Source organism: Molossus molossus, unplaced genomic scaffold (genome assembly GCF_014108415.1).
Source record: "Molossus molossus isolate mMolMol1 unplaced genomic scaffold, mMolMol1.p scaffold_m16_p_18, whole genome shotgun sequence".
In the NCBI taxonomy this organism is placed as follows: domain Eukaryota; kingdom Metazoa; phylum Chordata; class Mammalia; order Chiroptera; family Molossidae; genus Molossus; species Molossus molossus.
Genome location: NW_023425353.1, coordinates 9366686 through 9391453, shown reverse-complemented (window position 1 = coordinate 9391453; position 24768 = coordinate 9366686). Strand labels below are relative to the sequence as shown.

The 24768-nt window shown below is 47.4% G+C and overlaps 1 protein-coding gene across 2 annotated transcripts in view; it reads right to left on the bottom strand.

Moving 5' to 3' along the window:
* The window catches only part of ADAMTS9 (ADAM metallopeptidase with thrombospondin type 1 motif 9), a 161035-nt gene that overhangs the window by 44847 nt on the left and 91420 nt on the right, over positions 1-24768 (bottom strand). For both annotated transcript variants that reach the window (XM_036267064.1, XM_036267065.1), the window contains one exon: positions 622-789. In XM_036267064.1, coding sequence (XP_036122957.1) covers positions 622-789 — 168 coding nt within the window. The remainder of the gene's footprint in view (positions 1-621; positions 790-24768) is intronic.

Here is a 24768-nt window from a genome sequence, read left to right as displayed (position 1 = left end):
CCTATAATCCGCTTCTTGGGTACTACCCCCATACACGCATCACACTCATCCCATCAAACTACTGTTCTCGAGAGCCCGTGAGATCAGCACATGGCGCTCGCTGCTGCATTCAGTCCTCCCAAGAACTATAGGAAGTAGGCTCAGGAAGGTTAAAGAAACCACCCAGGTCAAAAACTAGAGAGAGAACTACCCTTCCTCTTTTGTATCCGAGCAAATGGGCAGAGAAATAGTCTCCACCACTTTCTACGACAGCCCCTCTTTAAGAACCTCCCGGTCCATTCAGACTCAGCTCCTGCCAGGTAACTCCAACCTCACTGCAGGCTCGGTGGTTTTCCAAGTGGTGACTGATGGTACAAATGCCGTCAACGAAGCATGGAGGAGCTGCTCTGCGCTAGGCTTCGGACGTCTGCCTGCTCCTACTCAGAATCAGCCCTCACCACCACCCTACTGCAGGGGTTATTCAAAGTGCCCAGGGCTCAAGCCTCTCGCCCAGGGTCCCACAGCCAGTAAGTATCCTGCCACAGAGTCCTCCCTCCCAGTCCCCGAGCTCCCCTGAGAAACCGACACGCCGCGTGCCAGGTGCCCGAAGGTAAGGAGGTCACGGGGGGAAGCATTGCTCACCTGACTCCAGGCGCCAGCCTTCCACTTGGGGCATCTTCCTCCTCGGCACTCTCGGTGCCCACTGGGCTTAGCAAGGTGTTTACAGTAATCACTTTCTAAATGGATTCCATCTTTTGCCATGCAGTAAACATTGCGTTGTTTATGCCCTCGACCACAAGAGACAGAACACTGAAATATAAAGCAATGGCAAGGTTGTTGTTTGGTTTTTTTTAAAATCACATGGAGTTTGACAAAAACCTGTGCGGTGAGATGTTACGAGCATGCCTAACAAGTCACCGTCCCCCTTCCCAGCGTCGCTGTGGGTCGTGTCCAAGCGCAAATGGGAGGAAGGCAGATGGGGGAAGAATCTGCAGTGTTAGGGCAGCAAGCCTGTGGAGTGCTTTGGGTCACTCAGGAGACTGGACAAATCTTGATAATTTAGGTCAACAAAGAAGCCCACAGACCTGAAATTACCATGCAATTCTGATTTAAAGGACTCCTACTATGAATACAAACTTCTTTTCATATCTCACTTCATGTAATCTCTGACCGAGACAGTCCGTCACCAAAATGCCTCGTGAGTCACCGATTTGGATAAAGTTGCATTTCCAAACTACAACTGTGTCCAATTTCCTAATTAAATGACTTAAGGAAATTCTTCACCATTTCTCAGAGGATAAGCTCTCATTTTCCCAGTCCACTGGGAAAGAGGCGCACTAGGAACTGAAAGGTAAGCTGGCAGGTACGCCTGCCAATTTCAGGAGGGAGGCATCACCTTTCAACTTGGGTCTGCAGTTCGCTGAACTGTTTTAAATGTGACCTTGTCTGACCACATCTAAGAAACTTGACTTTGATTTCAGATTAGGTTTCTCAGAAAGGTTTAGGAATCAAAGTGCCCGTGGAGTCAGGACAAAAATTTGATACGACAGCTTCGTGTAGAACAGGCAAGAGACTGCCCAGCGAGTGCACTGCAGTATTAGCCATGACAGAAGTCACCACCCCTGGGCTCGCAAGCTAGCGGGCCAGGATTGTAAGACACGTTATTTCCCAATAGAACATTCCTGCCTTTTTAGAGGAAAATGAGTTTAAGAATGACGAAAAAAGGGGAAAATACGATGAAAACAGATTTCAAGTGTTCCTTCCTTCTATTCAGTATTTCTTATTTCCTCCACTAAACTTGAGATTTTGTTAAATTACTAAAGTGCCCTGTTATGTCTCATAGATAAATAGCACCATGTAAATTATGGAGCCTAATATCAATTTAACCACTACTGCCAACCAAGCATGCACCAAGTTACACCATTCATAAACTTGCCAGACATGCTTTCCCAGTCAACAAGAGCCATTATAAAAATTCCAATAGTGCTGACAGAGAGATTTAAATACGTATGTTGACAGGCTCGGCTGTAACTTTCGTCTCCAGGAGATGGATGCTGTTTTCACTCTGGCTCTCCCCCTCTGAGTGCTATGATTTGGAGCATTCTGGAAATCTTAACAGAGAAGGTGTGGAAGGAAGGTGCCCACTTTGAGTGTCTATGCAAAACCAGAATGCCCACCCTTCCACGCAGTGTTTGATGTGTGTCAGGACCTGGCGTGGGCCTCTGGGGGCTGTCGGGGCGAGTCCCTGGAAACCTCTGCCCCAGCGACCCACCGACTTGCACCGCTACTCCCTATGCCAGGACTAATTTTAATATTTATAAATGTGACTTTGACAAGAAAATAATAGAAAGGCACAATTAGACTTTAGGGTGAGTTCGTTTGTTTATTCAGCAAACATTCATTGAGCACCTACTAGATCCGAGGAATTATGCAGTGTGTTGGGCTATAGTGATGAATAGGACCGAGCGACCCCTCTTCCTCATACAGTTTATCGACCAGTGAGGGAGCACAGCAACCTCAGGTGACGACACAGGCAAGGACCTGCTCGCTGTGAAAGAAACTGGCTGGAGAGGAGAGGGCGCCCCGGGCCATGCAGAGCTCACAGGTCGTAACAATGTATTTGGGTTCCTTTCTGCAGGCAATGGGAAATCACAGAAGAGTTTTAAGTCAGGGTAAGACATGGTCTCATTTTTGTTTCAAAAATTCTACCTGGACTGCTGAGTGAACATGGGTGGGAAGACAAGTCTGAGTGGAAATCAGAAAACTGCTCAGGAAGCCACTGCATTTGTGTAGACAAGAGGTGACGGTGGCTTAGGTGAGGGTGCAGAGTGTTGGGGTGGGAGGTTGTGGACGAAGACATCTCTTCTGAGGTGGAAATGATAGAACCTGATGGAGCAGCTGGGGGGGGGGGGGGAGGCCCAGTCAAGGATGACTCCCAAGCTCTGGTGTGGGCAAGTGGATGGACAAATGACATTTACGGAGATGAGGAAAACAACACTGGGAGTCGTGGATGTACTTATTTGTAGGAAATAAGCTGGGCTTGAAGGGTACAGACTCGTGGATGATACATTTGGTTGATCAGAGTAATCAGATGAACATGGGTGACCTTAAAGCAAGTCTATGCTTAGGGCTCATCGTTTCAATATGCAAATAGTACAAACAAACTGTCCCTTAGTATTGAGAGGAAACGGGTTGGTAGAAATTCCGGTTTAGTAACCTGCAGTGGTCATCGGAAGAGGCAGTTTTCTCACATTACTTATCACCAGGGGCTTCTCTAAGACTGGAAATGCATCATCTCATTTAATCATCTTAATGACCATAGAGTTAGGTACTATTATTGGAGACAACTGGTGTTTTCAGAGTGGTGTAACCACAGCAACGCCAACACCAGTGGGCAGATGTCTGTCAGAAATAGTCACAGCACAACGAAAATAGTTACATTACCAACATCACCGACAATTCAGCACCTTACTGCCCATGTAACGATGATGAATAATGTAGTTTCTAAATATGTTGCCTTAAAGACCGATGACTATCTGGATTAGCTACATCCCATCCACTTCTGTGTGCATTTTCCTATTCGGGGATCTGCCTGGAACCGACTCGGAAGGGGACCCAGTGCTTCAGCATGGCTCACTGCACATGGTATTTGCCTAAAACTGTTAAGATCCAAGAGCAATGAGAAAATTCTCCAGCTCTCTAATCTGATAGAAGACACTTTTCATTTTTATGCTTTCTAACTTACCAGTGAAGAAAAGCAGCTGTTTATGGAAATTTCCATATCCAGCAGTTTACTAACAAGTCTATGATGACTTCATAAAGAAGCTGGGATTTTGATGATCAATCTAATACAGGTTTCTGTTTTTCTATTCTGAGCGGAACATCCATCCGACCATCTCCAGCCCCTTCCCAGGCACCGAGTCTTGCCCAGTCCGCGTCGCCGAGAGACCAGTTAAATTCAGTGCGTCACCAGAACATGTGACTTACTGGCTACATAGCTAAAGGTTCTTGCTCTGGAAAATATTTAATTCCTTAAATTTGAACCTAAAATAGCCTCCTAGTTTGCCAACAGAAATGTGACTTTTTCTCTGGGGAAACAACCCAAGTTGTTTAGGAGAATGAGTTCCCTACCCCCACCTTGGAGCAAGACTCCCAAACAATGTAATCTCTGCTTGTTGCTCAGCGACGTGGAGGCCCACACTCCTGCCTGGCTGCAGGCTTCTGTCTCTGAGGGCCTCTCCAAGGGACACTCACTGAGGAGCTCTGTTCAGATGCTGCCTTAACACGTGCCACGAGCTAGGGTCTAAGTTTGAAAGCCTTGCATTTTAGCTCCTCTGGGGAGGACGAAACTCAAGGCAGGGGCAGCCTGCTCATGACCTGCACGAGGGCTTGTTCTCTGTCGAGGGCAGCTCGGGTGTGTCTGTCCCGGCTCCTGGGCATCGGCCCTTCCACGTATATGGAGGGGCGTGGTCTCTCGGTCACTGAGAAGACAGTGAACAACCCCAGTGTCTGTCTGGAAGAGATGGCTGAGACCTAAAAGAAGGAGATCCCAGAGCTGCTGAGGCTGATGAGGACCTGGGCATCCTAATGAAGACGGGGATTACCCTGGACCGGCGAGGACTGCACCAGAGGAAGAGGAAGGGGAGGCGGGGGTCAGGGGTGCGCACGGAATCTGGCTAGAAGGAAGCTGGCAGGTGCCGGGCTGAGACGAGTGAGTGGAGGTGACTCCGACTGGCTGGGTTACAGCAGAGGGGGGTACACAGGGATCACGCTGGTCAGGAGGAGGGCCCTCGCAGAGCATCTGGGCACAGTTCTGTACATCCAGGTGGCTCATCTCCTGCAGGCATGAAGTGTGCCCCCGAGGGTGCTGATAACCCGTCCATGTTACCGAGCACAGGAGTGGCTGACAGCCAGAGAGAGGACAGGGAGCAGCGACAGGCCCCAGGAGGTCAGTATTCTCCTAATCTGAGGGGTTTGAAACTGGGTAGCTAACCCTCGCTCACAGGCTGGTGGGCCAAGCTCAGTTTTGAGATAGAAGACCTTGTTAATTATTATTCGAGGCCTTTCTCTGTGATTCTCTGAAATATGAAAATAACATCCAAATCACTTCATTTAAAAATGTTCAGTTGTGTCTTTTCATAGCAGCAACCAGCTCTTCATTCTACTCTCCTGTTGACCTTGTTTAACAAAACAGAAAGTCAAACCTCATCTGGAAAGTATTTTATCAACAATGACGCCATGCCCGCACCCGAGGTTCAGGGCCGCCGGTGCTGGTCACAGTGATGAATGAGGTGAGTACCGCGTGAGCACCAACCACCGGGCAGGCAAAGGGGTGGCCTGCACCTACTGGCACACAAACAAAGACAGCGAGCACCAGGGTTAGACTTAGGGATCCAAGTGTCCAACTACTCAGTGCAAGGCCGGGAAAACCACATGGGCTTGTCACACAGCAAGAAGTTAGCTACAAGTCACACAGCTTTGTTTACTGTCCGCCACGCCACGGGCAGTCAGCAACCACGGACTGAAGTGCATGAACCCACAAACCTGTACATCACAGAGAAGTGCACCACTGAAAAATGCCACGTTTTCCTGAGGGTCACAAAGATAAATCCACCTGCCATGAGTCCACAGTGCAGATGCTGAGCTGAGCTGGCACGAGTCGTGTGGACTCAGCAAGGCCTCCCCTGAGCACGCCTGACCCTGCAGCAGGACCGTCAGGGACCACAGCAGCCGCCTTCCACTGAACTCTCACCGGGGCTGGGAGACGGGGCTGAAGGGGCCGGCCTCTTTCAGTCCCAGCAGTGGCCTTGCGGCTCAGGCACTGCTAGGATTCCTCCCCGTGGGCAAGGAGACTGAGGATGAAGGAGGGGATGCCACTCGCCAAGGCTCAGGACAGGAAGCAAGGGGGTCTGGCCTCCAGTCCGGCACGCCTGTCTGCTGGGCCGTCTGCTCACACCGTCCTGAAGCAAGCGCCGGGCTGAGAAAACACCCTGCTCACCTCTGCTCACCCAGACGACACAGAGCAACTCCCAGGACTATTGCACAACCTCTGATTCCCTGGTCTCCCAAGGGGACAGTGGCTACGCAGGGCTGGGATTTGACCTGCACACCCCTTCAAGGTCAATAGCTCGCGGGAAGAAAGGCGCTATGAAAAGCAAATGTAGGATCACGTCAGGAAAGGGCCACATTTCCCTTGGGCCAGAGCCACACTCTGATTTCTCCTGGCCATTCTGCAGGGTCTTCCAGCCTCTGGGGCCTGCCCCATGCCACATGGGGAACAGTCACTTCCGTTCCCGGGGGAGGGCCCTGCGCGGTCCTGAATGGAGGGCCGCAGGCGGTCAGTTCTGGCCGGCTGGTTCACCACGGACGATCTCTCATGTCTGAGCTGCAGGGCGTCTCGATATGTTCAGTCCCTCTATTTATTTTATTTATTTTACAAATTCAACACTAGAGGGAGAGAGCTCTGGCTGCTCCTGTCGGTCGCACAGTGAAGGAGGAGAGCGCAGGCTCGGGACGGGGAGCCCCTGTCCCTAGGACACGCCACGTGCTGTGGCCCGTTCCAGTGTCCCACAAGCCTGTGCTCGGGAACCACAGCTAACCACACGACGGACTGTCCCTGTTCCAGGTGTGATGTGCACACGGCCGGCAGGGTGGACAGGGACCGGGGGGCAGGCAGAGCTGCAGCACCTGTGGGGACAGGAGGGACGCACAGCCTCTGCATCCGAGGCACCGTGTGCTGGCCTCGACACCAGGAGGACAGCTCGCTGTCACCTTGCTCCGAGAGACAGCGTCTCGAGGCACAGGCTCTGACAGACCTGGGCTGCAGTGCCATTTGCCAGTTTTCTCTGGTGCCATTAGAGGCAAGTGACCTCCCCCTTCTCCGCGAGATCTGCTCCCTGTGGAACGGCGGCGACCGCACAACCCCCACTCAGCACAGCACGGCACAGTTCGGCGACACGTGGCACAGCCTTCGTGCTCTGGCTGAACGGTATCAACACACAGTCACTGTCACCACGCTGCTGCTCCTGTCCAGTGGAGCCTGTTACACCACCTGCTAACATGCGGCTGAGAGGTGAGTGTTTTTAAAACCTGTGTTAACCAATGAACCTAAATTAAGAGTCTCAGCCAGGGGTTCGCTGGGTGAAGGCGGGATTTGACCCGGCACAATCTCACCGTGGGAACGGTGGCTGCCCCCCTTTCCCGAGGCACAGAGGAGCGCGGCCAGGGCACCGCGGCTTTCTGCTCGGCACCCAGGGCGCCGCGGCCTTCTGCTCGGCACCCAGGGCACCGCGGCCTTCTGCGCGGCCTTCTGCTCGGCACCCAGGGCACCGCGGCCTTCTGCGCGGCCTTCTGCTCGGCACCCAGGGCGCCGCGGCCTTCTGCTGGGCACAGTGCTGACCCGCCTACCGTGCCCTCCAACACCAGCTCTTCTAGCCACAGGAGACGGGGCGAGGAAGAGAAAGAAAGACCACATCTCTTCTGCCCATCATTTCCTGCTCATACTTATCATTTCGAGAGCTACTTATGTTTCTCATGTGTTTTTATTACACTTGTGTGTGTGTGTGTGTGTGTGTGTGTGTTTTAAAACTCACCTGAGGGTATTTTTTCCCATTGATTTTTTTTTTCAGAAAGAGTCAGAGGGAAGGGGGGGAGAGAGAGAAAGAAGGAGAGAGAAACATGGATGTGAGAGAAACACATCGATTGGTTCCCTCCCACACATGCCCCAACCACGGCCCGGGGATCAAATCTGCAACCCTGGTATGTGCCCTTGGCCGGGAACCAAGCCCGAGACCCTTTGGTCCTTCGGCCGACACTCTAACCACTGAGCAACCCTGGTCAGGGTTATTATGTTTTTTCTTAAATGTCCTGAAACACAGACTCCACGTCAGTCAGCACCATTACCAAATACATATCCGCTCATGTTCCTGCTCTGCTAGTGGTCACAGTTCTTTGTCAAAAGAACATCTCAGTGGCGGGTGTGATACATTTAGGGGTTTCTAACAGAGCGTCTCACAACACGAGAATGGCTCTGGATAGGGGCGGCAGGAAACCCACGTGACTTAGGAGGAAGGAGAGAAAACTTTGCCAGGAAGCAAGGGCTGTGGCCGCAGGGCCCGGAGCAGTGCCGACAGGCCCCCCGGCGGCTGCTGCCCGGGACCCCAGGGCACTCGTTACCATGGAAGGAGCCAGGGAAGCATGGGCCAGGCAGGGAACACCATGGAAAACAGCAGATGTGGGGGTCACAGTCCTCAGCTGGATGGGGCGCCAGGCCATCGTCCCGTCCCCACTGCCCTTGACACCCCGACCTTTGCAAGGTTACAAAGGTCTAGGACTGCAGGAGAAAAGGAACCGAGATCCACGCGTCAGCTCCGGGTGCCCACTGGCCGGCGGCCGTCAATACTGTGCCAAGCAGGTGGCCCCTCCTGTGCCTCTGAAGGGCGAGGGGAGGGTCAGGCAAACAAGGGGACACGTGTTCCTGCCACCACCTCTCATTAGCCCCGAGAATTACGGGGCTCGGGGCTCTCCCGCTGCCACCTCCCAACCACATAAAGAAACACCTTCATATGGGGGGGGGGTACATTTTAACCTTAAATAGAGCAACATATGAGATCAGCTGTGCACGTTGTGAAACCCAAATTGGGGTTCATTTGGTTCTGCAAGAGTATAAATATTACAGTTTTTCTACCTATAAAGACAGAAAACAAAACCCAAGAATCTGCACAAGCAGCATCTGGTGAATTCTATTGTAGCCACATCGGGGTGACCCCAGGAACTTGAGGCATCTTACATCCCCAGGCCCTGCCACCCCTGCCGTGCCCTCTGACCCCCATTCCCAAGCACAACTCTTTTCTCTTCCAGTGTCACACACGATGACTATCTGTACCAGACTTCAGCAGAATGATGACAGTGGCATGTCTCGGGAAAGAGGTAAAGATGGTCCAGGACCCCCCTCTGCGGCTGCCACAGGATTATCTGTGAAGGCAGTTTGGAAGACAGAGGGTAGTGGGTGGGATATTTGTTCTGGGATCCTTACTCTCAACTGTTGCAAAGGTAAGTGCAGACGTGTCTGAGTAAGTAACAGACGGAAAAGCTATGGCTGATGGGAATGGTGCCCAAAGCTTCTTGGCAATCTGAAGGTGGACCATGACCGAAGGCCCAGGCAGGAGGGCTCAAGGCTCCCCGGAGGGGTCATTCTGCTAGGAGATGACAGTGCTCAGGAACACCCACGCAGGACGCGTGCTACTCTCACCAGCGGACAGGAACACACCCAGGAAGCTCAGTCACTTTGGGAATGCTTCTGTAGAAAAGTCATGCATGCAGGCTGTCCCTGGACTGGCACCTACCTAACCAACGTCCAGCCCTTGAATCGCTTCCTCCTACCAGAGAGCTCATCTGTGTGTCATTTAGTCTTTAAGAGATACTGGAACAGAGTTCTCTTCATTGCATTTGCCAGTCTAGCCTTTTCTGCCTGCCTGGCCCTCCATCAAACTGGGGTGCAAGGGACATCTTTACATGCCAATACATTAAACATCTTAACGCTGAAAAATGTACAACTTTGTTTGGAAAGTAGTTCGTCTAGTCCATTTGCTTTGGGGTGGGTATTGATGCTGAGTTTGTAGCCAGAGAAATATGGCTCAGCAGGAGGGGAAAAGGTCACTTTAACCATTATTAAATCGGATGCTCACCCTCCAACTTGGCATTGCTGTATTGGGACTTCAGGTAAGACCACGTCATTGTCAATATGCGCTACTCAAGTTTTCGTGGCTTCTCTTGTTTCCTCTTCCTGCTTATCTTCTGGGGACACTGGCTCAGTAGTAGCACTAGGACAGACTGACCAGAAGAATGAAAACCAGCTAAAGCGTAAATGGCTCACAACACGGGAGACTTGGCATTAGAAGTGGCCGAAATTACGTTTGACAGTGTTCCGTGAATCTAGACTATTCCTACTCTACTCTGGGATTTAATCAAATGGAAATACAAGGGTTGAGGCAGAAGAGGGTGATCGCTATGAACTTGGGTTCGGAACCGATGAGACCTGGTGTGACCAGTGTTCTCTCTTCCTTTGTGATCTGATGCAAGATGCTTAACCTCAGCAAGCATTTCTTTGCAATTTTGTTCAACAAGAGGTACAAAATGCTGGTTAATAAGCACATCAGACTTAACATGCCCCAAACAGAAGCCCTGGTCTTCCTCTCCAACTGTCCTCTTTCTACAGCCTTGCCCATGTCAGCCCATGAAACCTCCACCTCCTGCTCATCCAGTGCCAAGCGCCTGAAGTCACTCCTGCTCCTCTCTGCTCCTGTCCCCACACACAAACACGCAGCGGGTCCTTTGGCACCGCCTGCGAATACGTCAGACTCGCACCGCGTCACCGCTCCGCTGTGGCACTCCACGGAGCTACTGCAGTGGCCACAGGCCCTGCTTCCGTGCTCGTTCTCCTGGAGCTTCTGCTAAACCCAGAAGCCAGAACCATTCTTTTGAAACAAATTCAAGTTCCTACTCAATTCCCCTCAGTGGCTGCCGACCTCATGGAGGGTAAGCAGAATCCCCTCCGATGCTCTAACTTTCCTTCTCCCCTCCCATGATCTGCCTCCACCTTCCCTCCCTCAGCATCATCTCTAACTTCACGTCTCACCCTCACCCCTCTCTCCCCACCCCACTGGCCTCCTTGCTGTCCCTGAGGTACACCTGGTGCACTCCCGTCTCTGGTCTCACTCTGCATACTCTTCTCTGGATAACTACATGGCCTGCTTTTGTATTTTCCCAAGTCTCTGTTTAAATGTCACCGTCTTAATGGAGACTTGCCTCGCCTCCTTCAAATTACAATCCCCCCTATGTCTTTCTTGCTATTTCCTATCCCTCTTCTCTAGTTTAATCTGTGTCACTGATCACTTTCACAATATATAGTTTACCCTTTCTTATTTTGTTATGTATAGGTTATCTCCCCAACCCCACTAGAATGTCAGCCCAGCAGAGTCGAGGACTTCTGTGTTCTTGCTCACTGCTCAGGTGGTTAGAGCGGCGTCTGGTTTGCAGGAGACACTCAGGGACTTACGGTGCACAAGCGAATGCACGAATCAGCACATGAATAGTATCTAATAGAATCTAGAGCCGCTATTTCCCAGGAATTTTTAAGAATTGGGTAAACATTCTGCACAATGCTTAGCTCACTGTACAGACCAAATAAATAACTACTACTCTCTCCTATCTCCTGGGTCTATTCAGTCCAAACCAGCTAAGTAGTCCTGTGGTTTAATATTTAACGTGTAGTTACAGAGCTCAACGCTGCACCGGGGCATCTAGGAGGAGGGCTATCTGGGAAGGTGAGACGAGATAACGGGGCCAGCGGCAGCAGCTGGGACCACAATGCTACCCTGCCCTGCAAAGCCAAGGCTGACACCAACATTTCGGCTCTCGGCCACTGACACCACCACACTCCGTGACTGTCACACACTGCTTCTCCTCCCCAAAACGTCACCTTAGAAGGAGACCTTTGCCAGGTGGAAAAATGTAGATATACAGATTTAAAGTAGCTTACACAGAAATGTCATGGACAAGAATGGGTTCTAGCTAGGCCAGCTGATACCTATATCCATTCTGGCTGGAGACATCTGAAAGCAAAAACGAAGGCTCACATTGTCCCAAACAGCATGTCTAAGTTTCATCCCAACTTTTAAAAAAGGTTCCTCTCACTGAGGGAAAAGGCCCTAAGAGTTACGCCGTCCAGGCCTGCAGACCCAGCACGAGCCCTGAGCCCGCAGAAATGAAGAGAACACTAGAGTCTTTGCCACCTGCCCGCACCCTCTCCACAAACCGGCCACCACAAGCCTCTCTATTAAGGGGGTCATTGTTGCCCACATATTAGGGTCAGGCCATGTCCGGAAAGATCTAGTTTTCTTAGTCCAGGAGACCTCTCCGAGCAGATGGACCATGTCACCCCATTCTGGGGCGGGACATATCCAAGGCGAAGCCAACCCTGTTCAGGGCGCTGGCCAGGTGACCCAGGCCAGTTTCTGAGTTCCTTTAAAAATCACTCAAAACCAAGTGCAGTGTTAAAATGGTTTTATTAAAAAATGCAAATATTCAGCTACCTCCCACTTTTGATGGTAAAATAAACAAAATCCGGAACCTGGCTGAAAACCCTGGATACACCCACATCCTAAGGGTTAAGCTCTGTGGCTTTTAAAATGCAGATGAGCATAAGCTGGTTTCCTCTAGGGCAAGACATGGTTTCTTTTATGTGTCACATTTCAAAATCAGTATTCCTAGAAGTTTTGAAAGTGGGAAAGCAAGGGGCTTCGGGTCAGTGGCGGCTGGATCCAAGAATGACTGATTATAAGATGTTGGGAGACTCGCTTAGTGTCCCCGCAGCTCAGCTTCCCCACCTGCATGATAAGGGCCATTTTGAAAGGATTACAGGAGGATTAGCAGTAATGCATACCAAGTACCAGCCCGGGCTTGGCTCACAGCAGATGCTCAGTAACCACACCTTGGTTATTATTTCTCCACTTCCGGTCAAATGCATCTGTCCAGTAGCAGATGGGCACCTTTTAGTGCCACATCAAGAATGTAAGACTGGTCATCATTGGGTGATTATGATGTGGAGAAGCTGATTCATTTAGAGAAGGGAGCTTTTCAGTGGTGGCTGTGTCTTCTCTATTTATTTATTAAACACTGGTATGTGCCCAATTTATAGCCTAGAATCATTAGTCAGTTTATAATTAGGTAAAAGTCAAAACTCAACTTTTAACTTTAAAGGGCTTCTTACATAGCCCATTAGTAATAGAAGGTTCCCGCTGACTCGGTAGGTGACCCCCACTTGTCTGATGGGAAACCAGACCTTTCTTCTACACTGAACACCAGTGGGCTCATCTTCATTGAACAGAAATTTCTGTGTTCTCCCATCAAATAAAGTCTAAACTTTGTGGGGGAAATCCAGTATTTCATTAGAGCTTAGGTCCTAAACGTCCGAGGTTGAGGATATTGTCTTGGGTTCCCTTTGCTCGCCTCTCCCCTGCTGACAGATTTCTTCTCCAGTCTCAGGGCTCTGGGGACAGTGCCAGTGTTTGTGGCCATTGTGAGTGACCTTTCTGAAGGAGAAGAGTTGGTTGAGAGTGATTTTCCTTCTAGGGCAAGGAGATGCATCATCTGAAATGTTCTCTGACCCACCGTTCTCAGAGCTGAGCTGCTATTCCCAGCCCGTGTGTGCGCGTCTGTGGGGTGTGGGGTCGGAGTTCACACATATCATTCACTATCTGCTAAAGCAGAGGGGATTTGGAAAGTGAAAAGGGGGGTATAGAGCAGAAGAATTCCAGAACCTTTCTTCTCCAGAAGTTCATGTGCTGACAAGCCAAATTAATGCCACACCTCTGGAAACGCTGACTACCTATATGGTTTCCTCTGATTGGTTAAAAAACACACACACGACTGGTGGGGAAATAACTGATAGTGAAAACCAGACGATCTCCACAATGTAATGATTCATCTCAAAGACCCTCTCTGACTTAAATGCTAGGGATTGTTATCAAGCATAGTTGGGAAATGCTGCAGACTACGCCACTAGGATATGCGAATAAAAGTTCTTCTGTGGGAAATCCATAAAGCTGCGGTATGGGGGGACAGTACTGCCTAGGGTGCCTTTGGCAATGTCTGAAGACACTGCTGGTTATCACAGTGAAAGGACATGCTATCGACATTCTGTGGGTGGAGGCTAAGGTGCTGCTCAACAACCCACAGTGCACAGACCAGCCGCACAGTCAGCTTCCCCCAGGGTCAGCAGTACTGAGGCTGAGACCCCTGCTTCATGCTATTGACGACCACGGAATATGTTCTATACCAGTCACTGTCTTCGTCCTGAATCAGAAACAGGGTCTGCTGTTCCCTAGATAAAATGCGAGGTAGGATTAATCCTACTTTTAAAAGAGTTCCACCATCCCAAAAACCTAAATATATGCCTCTGACAACAATTCCTACATATAACTGGCCCATTATATATGTGCAGATTCTATCATGGATGAGGGAGGTACCATTTGTTTGAAACGTAAAATTAAAAGAAACATGTACATATGAACTATCAGAGCTATATGATAATGATCAAAATGTATGAACATGTTGGAGTAACCCTGGCTTTCTTTTTAAAAATATTTTATGTTATGTTATGTTATGTTATGTTATAGATAACCCTGGCTTTCTTAGAGATGCCCATTCTCATTTATGTGCTTTCAATTTACACCTTCCAAAGCTAGTCACCCCTGCCAATGTGCCATGCAGAGTGCCTATGGGTCACCTTGGGCACATGTGCACCCCTTTACAGCTCCCCTCCCTCCTCCAAACGAGAATGAGGGACAGTGCTAGCTGGTTTGCAAATTCAGTCTGGTGACATGAATTGGAGACCTTGAATGTTTACCTCATCCTTGGAATACTTTGACCTTGCTGGCTCCCTGGCATCCCACATCATATTTTATGGGAAATTAACTCTTCCGAGAGAACTGCTGTCTGAGAGCTAACCAGTGTCACTCCAGAGAGCTGTACCTGCACTTGGACTTGGACCCAGTCCTCCCTCTCCTCACCAGACGTCTCGCAGGCTTCTCAACCCTGGCACCATTTCAGCATTTTGGGTGAGATAAGTCATTGTTGTTGGGGGCTATCTCTGCCCTGTAAAATGCTCAGCAACATCCCTGGCTTATTCTCTAGATGCCAATAGCACCCCCACCCCATGTGACAACTAACAATGTCTCCAGACACTGCCCAGTGTCCACTGGGGTGGGGACCAGGGTAAAAATCACTCCCTGTTGAGAACCACTGAGTTATCCCAAGGTTTTGAGCAGGTCCTTCCACAAGCTCTCAACACCGAGGTGATGGGCGGGCACAGCCTCGCTGGGTGGCGTGGGAAAGGGCTCCTGACGCCAGCCCACAGGGTCCAGACCTTGCGCTAAAAGGCTTGGGAAAGCCTGACCTGCCGAGAGCGACAGGTACAGCATGACATCGGCTCCCGCCGCAGTGAGGGCCCGCTGCCGAACAACACTGTGTCCAGACCAGCTGTTGCTAAGGGATCCCGGATGGCTCACATCTCAGTAAGGGACAGCCAATGAGAAGGAAATAATGATTTCACTAAGAAAGGGCGAAATGCAGCGTGGGAATAGGTGAGCTGGTTGTGGGAGGGCTTTTAGTAAGTGCAAGGAAAGCAAACCACATTTTCTCTTTCAAAGGACCATGGGCTTTGACGGAGCAGTGGATGGAAAATAAGGAGTCTGTGTATGTCCAAGTGTTTACTGGAATTTACTGACAAGACTTGCAATGAAAGTCTGTATTTCCCTGGGAAAACGGGAGGGAAAAAAAGCATAGAATCCCTAGAGGCCTTTCATTTCAGCTGCCTGGGGGGAGGGGCAGGGGGAGGGGAAGGAGCAGAGGAGCAGAGGGGGGTGGGGGGGGGGCGTGAGACACCAGAGAAGGTTCTGTTCCTGTGGGGCTCGGGCTGGCGTGCCCACTTCCATTATGATGTCACAGCGAAAATCTGAGATTAAAAACAGCTTCGTAAAATGTGTCAAAAATTTTAAAGTCCTGCAATAAACCCAGATCTCTTCTTCACGGCCTTGTGAAGTAAAATGCACACTCTTAACCATATTCGTGTTTCTTTAAGAAAATTAAAAAAATATATAACCTATTGAAAAATTTCAAACTTAAAGAGAAATTGTAAACATCACGAAGAACTCTCAGCCCTTTATCCAACTTCCAACACGTCACCACATTTGCTCCGTCCTTCAGGTACACACACACCAATATGATTTTGTCTTTCCTGGACAGTTTGAGAGCAAAATGCAGGTATAATGTCCCATCATCTCCAAAACACGTTTCCCCAAATCAAGTACACTCTCCTACACAAATACCATAAAACTTCTCAAGTCAGAAAATCACTATTGACAACAGCACAATCATCTAATCCTATGTATTTTTTGAATGATTCCTTTCTACAAGCTAGCCCTTCGTTTGCACATTTCTAGGCCCTTCGTTTGCACAGTGCAATGAGGAGTTCAGGTGCTGAGTAGCTGGGCTCATTCATTAATTCGTTTCTACACTGTTTATGATATGCCCATACTGAGTAAGGCAGCAGGTTTGAAAAGTGGGCCTCTTCAGCCCAAAGGAAATTAAGGTTTGCGGGGAATTAAATGAATGATTTGCAAAACAGGGTTTTCACTTGAAACATGATGGCTATGTCCATCTAAGAGAAAGGAATCAAACCCACTCTCTTTCCCTGCTAGCTTTCCCTTCCATCAGCTCACACACCGCCGGCCACAGCCAGGCCGGAGCATTCACCTGCGCATGCGCCGGGGAGACGGCAGCGGTGGGGGAATGAGCATGCAGCAGGGAGAGGCTGCTAGACAGGGCTCCGCGTGGCTGCCCGTCTCACCCACGGGAATGAGCATGCAGCAGGGAGAGGCTGCTAGACAGGGCTCCGCGTGGCTGCCCGTCTCACCCACGGGAATGAGCATGCAGCCAGGGAGAGGCTGCTAGGACAGGGCTCCGCGTGGCTGCCCGTCTCACCCACGGGAATGAGCATGCAGCCAGGGAGAGGCTGCTAGGACAGGGCTCCGCGTGGCTGCCCGTCCGTCGCACCCACGGGAATGAGCATGCAGCCGGGGAGAGGCTGCTAGGACAGGGCTCCGCGTGGCTGCCCGTCGCACCCACGGGAATGAGTAGGACTCGTCAAAGAAGAGTTCATTCAACTCCTGTGGCTTAGCTTCTGCTCAAGGAATGGTTTGGAAGAGACGTCCATGCATTTCATTTCTTTTATTTCAACCAGACAGTTATTTTGGGAGATAACTTAATAATGCATTTTAATTTCATCATTTTTCAGAGTTCACTTGTATACAACAGCGTACACGTTCTACGGCAAATCTCATCCCCACGAACATCTGCAAACCCTGCTGGCTTTAACAGAAGCTAACTGATCATCCTGGGAATCTATGTATCCACTGAGTAAAGAAAACACTTAGATTTATTGCCTCGAGTTATTGTAGTTCTTTTTACATTAAAATGTCAGAAATATCACCTAATGTGTGCTAACTCAATACTGTATGCTCCCCCCACCCCGAATCTTTTAGCAGCCCGAAATTTTGTGCTCTACTGCTTGGTTTCACTTTAAGAGAAACAATTTTCTCGAAATAGTCATCCCCTTAGAGCTCTGAGCAAAATTCATAAACGGCTCAATAATTCCAGATGTCTGAAGTAGTTACAAATTGGGATCAGACAATCTTAGACTGCAGACCTCCTCCTTCCACAGAGGCCGCACCTCACCACTGCACCTGCACAGCAGCACGACAGGTTACCTCCTGGTTAAACCAGAGTTTGAGAGTCAGGAAGGCCCGGGTTCAAATCCTGCACCAGCTGCTTCCTAGCAGTGGGGCCGAAAACCAGCTGGTTAACGCCATCAGGTCGAGACGGGTAAATTAGATTATATGGGTGAACTGCTTTGCATAATTCTCAACAGAAAGTAAATGGCTCAAAATGTGATCATTACAACAGAAAAACGCAAAGTTCTCCCTGTGATCATGGAGGGAAGCATAGTGTGCGAAATGAAGGAGGGAAAACAGCTTTGTGAGGCCCTCCTCTTATCCCCTTCCTGAGATGTTTCAGAGGACAGTGGCTCAGGGAGAACTTTCTGAATTATTTCCCATTTTGGTACACAGACAACCTAAGAGTAAACATAATAAATTCATAAGAGCTTTTAAAAAAAACAGGCCACCTGAATGGTTTATAGTTTAATTCAGGACATTGCTCTAAAGGAAAGAAAACGAACACACACATTTTATCTGGAAAGGGAATTAACAACTTCATCAGTCAATCTGCCGCCAGTGTTGTTGTATACATTTTAATTTCTGGGGGGCATCAGTATGGAGCATGGATATGAATGAATCCATAAGGCTTTTCTTAACACTGGACACTATATTTTGGGAAATTAAGTAACAATGACAGTGATGGAGGAGACGTTGCCTCAACTCTTGACTTCGGAAGAAGTGTCTTTGAAAGAGAGCCCTGCAGAGCTGAGGGGCTCAGGACATGTGAGAAGCTGCCTTCCTGGCACTTTCCTTCAAAGAAGGAATGATCTCCTGGAACTCAAGCTTCCACAAGGTAGCTACTATTTTTGCCTTCTCCTGAAAAGCATCAATCAAGCCTTGCCCGTCCTGCCCACTGAACACACAAACATTCCTTCTCCTTAACTGAACTTACTGCCGTGACGAACTTGAACTCTGAGATGCACAAGGGGAGCGTTTGTTTTAACAGCTGCTTTTGCGCTGGGCCTTGAGTCACTGCTCTCAAGACAGCTGGTTCTGATCGCCTCTCTTTCTTATTGTCCTGTTTGTTCTAACACCCAGCTGTCCAGGAACACCCACTGAAGTGTTTCGGAACAAAGGCACAGAACAGAAGACAGGCAAAAGAAACCACTCGTCGTAGGGAAGGGCGTCCTCCGTGTGGACCCCTTATATGCTGAGGCGGGGGTTTTCTCCCCAACTTATTCAGATACGTTTATTGACTTATTTGCTAGTTTATTACTAATTGCTAAGGATGCACTGTTACTTGAGGGAGCCCTGTCCAGTATGGAAGCCACCAGCCACAGGTGGCTATTTGAATTTAGAGTAATTAAAATTAAATACAATTCAAAATGCACTTCCCTGTTGAACTTGGCCACATTTCAAGTGCTCAATGTTCGCCACATGTGGCCAGTGGCTTCCATACTACAGAGCAAAGACAGAAAATATTCCCATCACTGCAGGAAGTCATGGGCTGTGCTGGCCCAGACAGCACCTCTTTCCCAGGGGAGACGAGGGGCTGCAGATCTGGCTAAGGATGCCGGCTTTGTGGGTCAGCTCTACTGACAGCCCCATTCAGCTTCCTGCGCACTCTCGTCCAGGCTGCCCGTGTTCTCTCTTACACCCTCTGGAAAGCGGAGCTGCAGTCATTAAAATCACAGTGGAAATGATCCCAGTTTAGAGGAAACAAGACGCCAAGGTGTGGGCGACAATGCACGCATTCCAGATCTTACTGTCACCACTAAGAAAGGGGCGATCTGCTCTTAGCCACCACTTCCCATGCGTGCGTGGGGCCGAGCACCCGGCAGGGACAGGCAGACAGCCAGGCCCTCCACGTAGCCTCGCTTTCAGACCACTGACCTCACTTCTGGGTTCTAGTGGAAAAGTGAATAGAAGCAGATTCCTTGCTGGGAGGTTTTTAAAAGTTCCTTGCCATCAGCCGGGGAGCACTTATCCCTGCAAGTGATTGGCCAATGACACATGTAAAAGGAAAGAGAGGATCAATAATTGACATTTATTAAACAAAGTTCATTAGCAGCAATAAAGATATTATATATATGTACACAGGAGTGGGCAAAAGTAATTTTGCAGTTGTGAGTACAGGGAACAAACAGTTTATTCTTGTATTATTATTTATTTATTATATTATTTATTGTTATTATGAATCTTCTTTTGCCCACCTGTAGATATATGTGTGTGTGCGCGTGTGTGTGTGTGTGTATGTGTATAATCTTAATAGCAATGTGTATTTTTATTTCTATGATTTAGTGCGGCTGCCAGGGAAAAAGGGGTAATTTCTTTAATTACATGTGTGATTTTATTCCTTTAATACCAAATTTTCTTTCTCCACTAGAATGAATAGCTCTGAATTGTTCATTGCTATATCCTTAGCACCTAGAACAGTGCCTGGCTCACAGTAGGCACACCAAAAGTATTTGCTTAAAAAGGAATGACTTTTTTTTTTAAGAAGTGACCCAGAATTTTTTACTTTCTCCTCATAAGATAAATCTTCTTCGACTGCCTTTACTAATCAGGATTCCAGCCAATAAGACTCCGACTCGCTCTCTCCTTCCACATTCCAGTTTCCAATCCTTCCCATCCCCAAAGGGCAACCTATGTGAGTCAGCACCAGGACCTCACTCGTCCTCAGGCCTAATACCCCGCCCTGCCCACCGCGCTCCCCTCTCCAGGCTTCTGAAAACTGTGAAAGTAGAAATCTGTGGAGCTACCAGGAAGCGTCAGCTGCCAGAAGGCAGGAACAGAGTCAGAGAGGCAAACAATCACTATGAATACTAGGGAAAAATGAGGTTAGCTAAGTTCCATCTCCAATGAACTGGTAGCCACTGCTGTGGCCTGTTGAACACATTTTTAAGTAAGTGGTTTGTGGTCTTAGCCTACAATGAATTCAGGCAAATTTAGTAATTACACATGCTGTAATGTTTTGATTTCAAAAATTATCTTATTTTTTATACTTCATATTGATAATCCAGATAACACGTTTCTTATTTTTTATTTAAAAGGCACTTAGCAGTATGTTTAAGATGTGTCTTTGTTAGTAAAAAATCTTGTATTTATAAGCAATGCATATGCATTTAATGGGATATGGCTTACGGTCAAATCTTTACTCCTCCTCATAACCTGGTAACATGATTTCTTTACAATGAAAGAGAAGTGCGTTTTGCCATTCCCTAAACGTAACCAGTTGTTTGAAGGGTTCACAACTGCTGGTTATGGGAATTTACCTATTGGTAAACAGTACTCAGTTTGGATTTTCTGTGGTGGAGTGAAATGCACAGTCAATACTACTCAATAATGTTGAGTTAGATGAAGTTCGAGTGTTAGGGAGATCCTTTATTGAATATGCACAGGAGTTTAAAAATTTCATTATGAACATGGGCTGTTTGTTTCTATCAAAATAAGCAGGAGTGCCCTGGCCGGTTTGGCTCAGTGGTTAGAGTGACGGCCCACAGACCGAAGAGTAAGGGGTTCAATTCCAGTTGGGGGCACGTACCTTGGTTGCAGTTTGATCCCCAGGCCTGTTTGAGGGCAACCAATCAGTGTGTCTCTCTTGCATTGATGTCCCCCCCCCCCCAGTCTATCTGAACATCAGTAGAAAAATGTCCTCAGGTGAGGATTAAAAATAAATAAATAAACAAAATAAGCAGGATTAATACAGTAAGTATACTGACAGTGAGGTCTTATCACTAACGTAGATCATCACACAGTCAACTAGATTCATAGACACACCTCCCTCACGGGTAACATGGGGACTAAATGCGATGTGTGTTTGCTTAACTTGGCTTGCTTCATAAATAATACTCAGTAAAGGTTAGCTATGTTCATCTGCTTTTGAGAGTTATTAGTTTCACCTTATAAAGTTATAAAGTTATTATTTTCACCTTATTCAGCATCTTATAAAAATGTCAAACCCATATAGGGACTCCCTTATCGTGGTCCCTTCGCCCTCAATCACCATAGTAAATCACAGTGAAAACTGGAGACTCGGTAGGGGACGTGGACCCAACAGGCATCTGGGCTCATTTTTATGATTTATAACTTTTTGAAAAGTGCAGGCTCTCTTAAAACTTCCAAGCTTATTGTTACAATATTTTCTTTATTTTTTTTTAAATAAATGCTTTCTGAAATGTATTGCAGGCGAACAAAGAACAGAATTGACAAATGTTGAAGTATTTTACAGTTATCTGAACACAAAGAATAAAGTATGATGAAATGTATGCACTTCAGGTGAGCTGTTTCCTACACCTCGCTCCTTTTACGGAAGCAGAGCCATTTGTTCTAATCACACGTTCTGTCTTCTGCTATGTTTTACCATTATCTATAAATTCAATAAATGGAGCATTCATATTTCAAAGTTCAGACTCAGGGAATCAAGACAACATATTAGAAAAGAAAAAAAGCAACAAATGTTAAGCCTCGTGTATTATTGTTTATATGACTAAGCATCATTTCCAATTCAAAAATACTTTTTTAAAGTGTCCCTTTAGAATGTACATTTTAAACTATCCAATTACAGAAAGCTTGCCTTCAGGCTACTCAGATTTGCAGAGGACTGGAACAGGTTGGAGGGATATACAAGATTAAAATATATCCTTTTAAAACCAAAAGAAACATACAAATGCATTTCTAATTCACATAGCCTATTTGCCTTTACACTCTGCTGATAAACACCAATTTTTAAACATTGTATATAAAATTAAATAACATGGAAAAATAAATTATACTTTATTAGATAAACACATAGAAATCTGTACTGCTCAAAATATTCAGATAATACTAGGCTTGGCTGCTTAAAGCTGCATTCAGAAAACACGGTAGTGATGTTTACAATCTTTATTTTTTGCTAGAGAGAGATTTAGTGAGGTGATAAAATAGCTGATGTCAAACATTTCCTCTTTCTACCTACCGGAGCTGCAAACTTGAATATGAAAATGAGGTAGACAAAATTTATAAGTTGGCCAGGCAGAAACAAAAGCATAGTTCCTTCATGAAATCATAAATTCTCATCGTTCGAGTCGACAAGCATTATTCCAAACCACCCAAAGCAAGGCTCAGGGAATACTCTAGGTTTGTCATGGAAGGCACAAATGAGCAATTTCTCCTACGCAGGACCACACCACAAGATGACCAGCTAGCAGACACGGGGCAATGTGGAAGCGGAATGCAATGGGACCAGCCTGGATGGGCGACATACTTTAATTATCTTGGTGAATCCGCTTACTCTAGAAGGCTGTGGATTTTTAACCTGCTTTGGGCTGCATTTGACAGTACTGAGACCCCTTTCCAATGCGTCCCTCTAGGCAGCGGGTGTGTGGGCTCCCCACACAGTCAGCTCCTGGGGCCGCAGCCCGCTGAAAGGCCTGCCAGTGGAAGAACCTAATTTCAAAACAAAACAGTACCACTAAGAGTGCAAGGACACATTAAAAAGAGGACAGAAAAGACTGAATTTTTGGAGGATGTTTCTTACAATCATGACTAAATCTACACTGACCTGAAGCAGAACTAAGGGTCTAAAACAGGTACTTGACCCCGGTGTTCGCAGGAGCTTCATTTTAGAGACTGAAAGCCGTGCTAACAGTGATTTGAAGTTTCTTTCCTCAATACTGCTCCTTAGTAACAACTGTTGAACTAGGCGGTCTCCATTTTGACCTTGGGAAGGCCTACTCACACAGCGGCCGCTGCTTCTGGCCACTCCCTCCAGCACAGGAGTGCGTGGGGACAGAAAGCAAGCGGCTGGAGGACCAATCGTTACCCCTGGTCTCTGATAAATCTAGTTTGCTTTCTGTTGAAAGCAACATGTTAGCACCTCAAATGTACTTTCGCTGTTGTTAATGTCACTGTCAGTTACAATGAAGCACTATAGAAGTGGCTTTATGGCTGTTCACACAGTTCACTGAGGTATACTTAAATTTAGAATTGCTATGAAATTATACCAAAACATCCACAAAAATCAACATACAAGTAAAATTAAAATTCTGCCGTAAGATTCTGAAAGACTGCCCTCACACAATATATTTACGTAATATATTACAAATGTATCTATTTAAATAAAATGCGTTTGATTTAATTTTTAAAAATCACAGTTAAAAGCCTTGAAGGAGTGGCCTCGCTCCTAGACTGCAGAGGTATTTAACTATATATTCGAATAACGACCACTTTACAAAGGAAGCTTAAAATTAAAGGCAGCAAAAAATATTTTTAAATATTTTAAAATCCATGTATTTGCTTCTGTGCATAACAGAGGATTAAAATCTCTTTTTCTGTGTGTTTCAGAAAACTCTGTGCAGGCCCAAGAAGAACAACTATAGTACAAAAAAAACAAAAACTTAAAAGTTTTCAGTTAAATTAAATGGTAGATCATATTTTAAAATTTAAGCTTTTAAGCGCTTAAAATATCTGGGGGAGAGGGGAGGGTGGTGATCCTGTGTAAAAAGAAAATTTGAGCTGTGTTTAGAAAGCATTCAATGAAAAGAATGCTATGAAAACCAACATATATTATGTACTGTATATGATATATATTGTATATATAAAGGGTGGGGCAAAAGTAGGTTTATAGTTATACGAAAGTTTATTCTTGTAATATTCTTTATTAATTATGGCATTATTTTCCATATGAACGACTGTAAACCTACTTTTGCCCCACCCTGTATATATACTATACAATATACAATAGATATTATATTATTGTATTGTATTATATTACGTATACACACACACACCCTCTGAGGATGAGGAGATGTTTTTTTGGCCAAATTAAAGACACACGACTTCTTAGAGCGCTGGCAGATTTTCTGAAACAACTTGGCTGTGGTGTTGCGGTTGGCTGAGTGAACAGGGTGAAACCGTAAGCAGCCCAAGAGGGACAAGGTCATGAAGAACAGGATGTAACAGGTGACTCAGGGGAGTGAAGAATGTCGGAGGATGTTCCTGACATTGCGGTTGTCTGACCCTTTCAGTGTTGGCCTGGGCGGGGCCAGCGCGGGGGCGGGGCCAGCGCCGCAGGGGTGGGGAGGGGGGGCCCAGGTGGACGCACCCGCCCTGGCACTTCTGAAGCTCTCGAGGAAAATCCTTACAGCCCAGCTAACGAGTGCCAGCTGACACAGTCCTCTAACTCCTAGATTTCTACTTAAGGCCAAGGTGTGGTTGTATGGCTAGTGTTCTGCCTGCACACACAACCTGAAACCCTGACATCCTGACTGACAGAAGTGCCGACGGGTCTGAGCCAAGTCGTGTAAGTCCGTCTACTCTTTAGCTGGTTCCAGGAATGGGCAAGACTTTTCCTAAGACCATATAAAAGAAGTTCTGGATATGACTTAATATAATTTCAGCTTCAGTGCAATTAATGTGTTTACAGGAATGTTTTGTACTTTTACTTGCAACAGCCCTAATGGCTCCACAAGTTACCGCACGACTCAGCCAAAGTGCTGGTCTGACAGAGCTGACGCTTCTGTGTGCCAAGAGC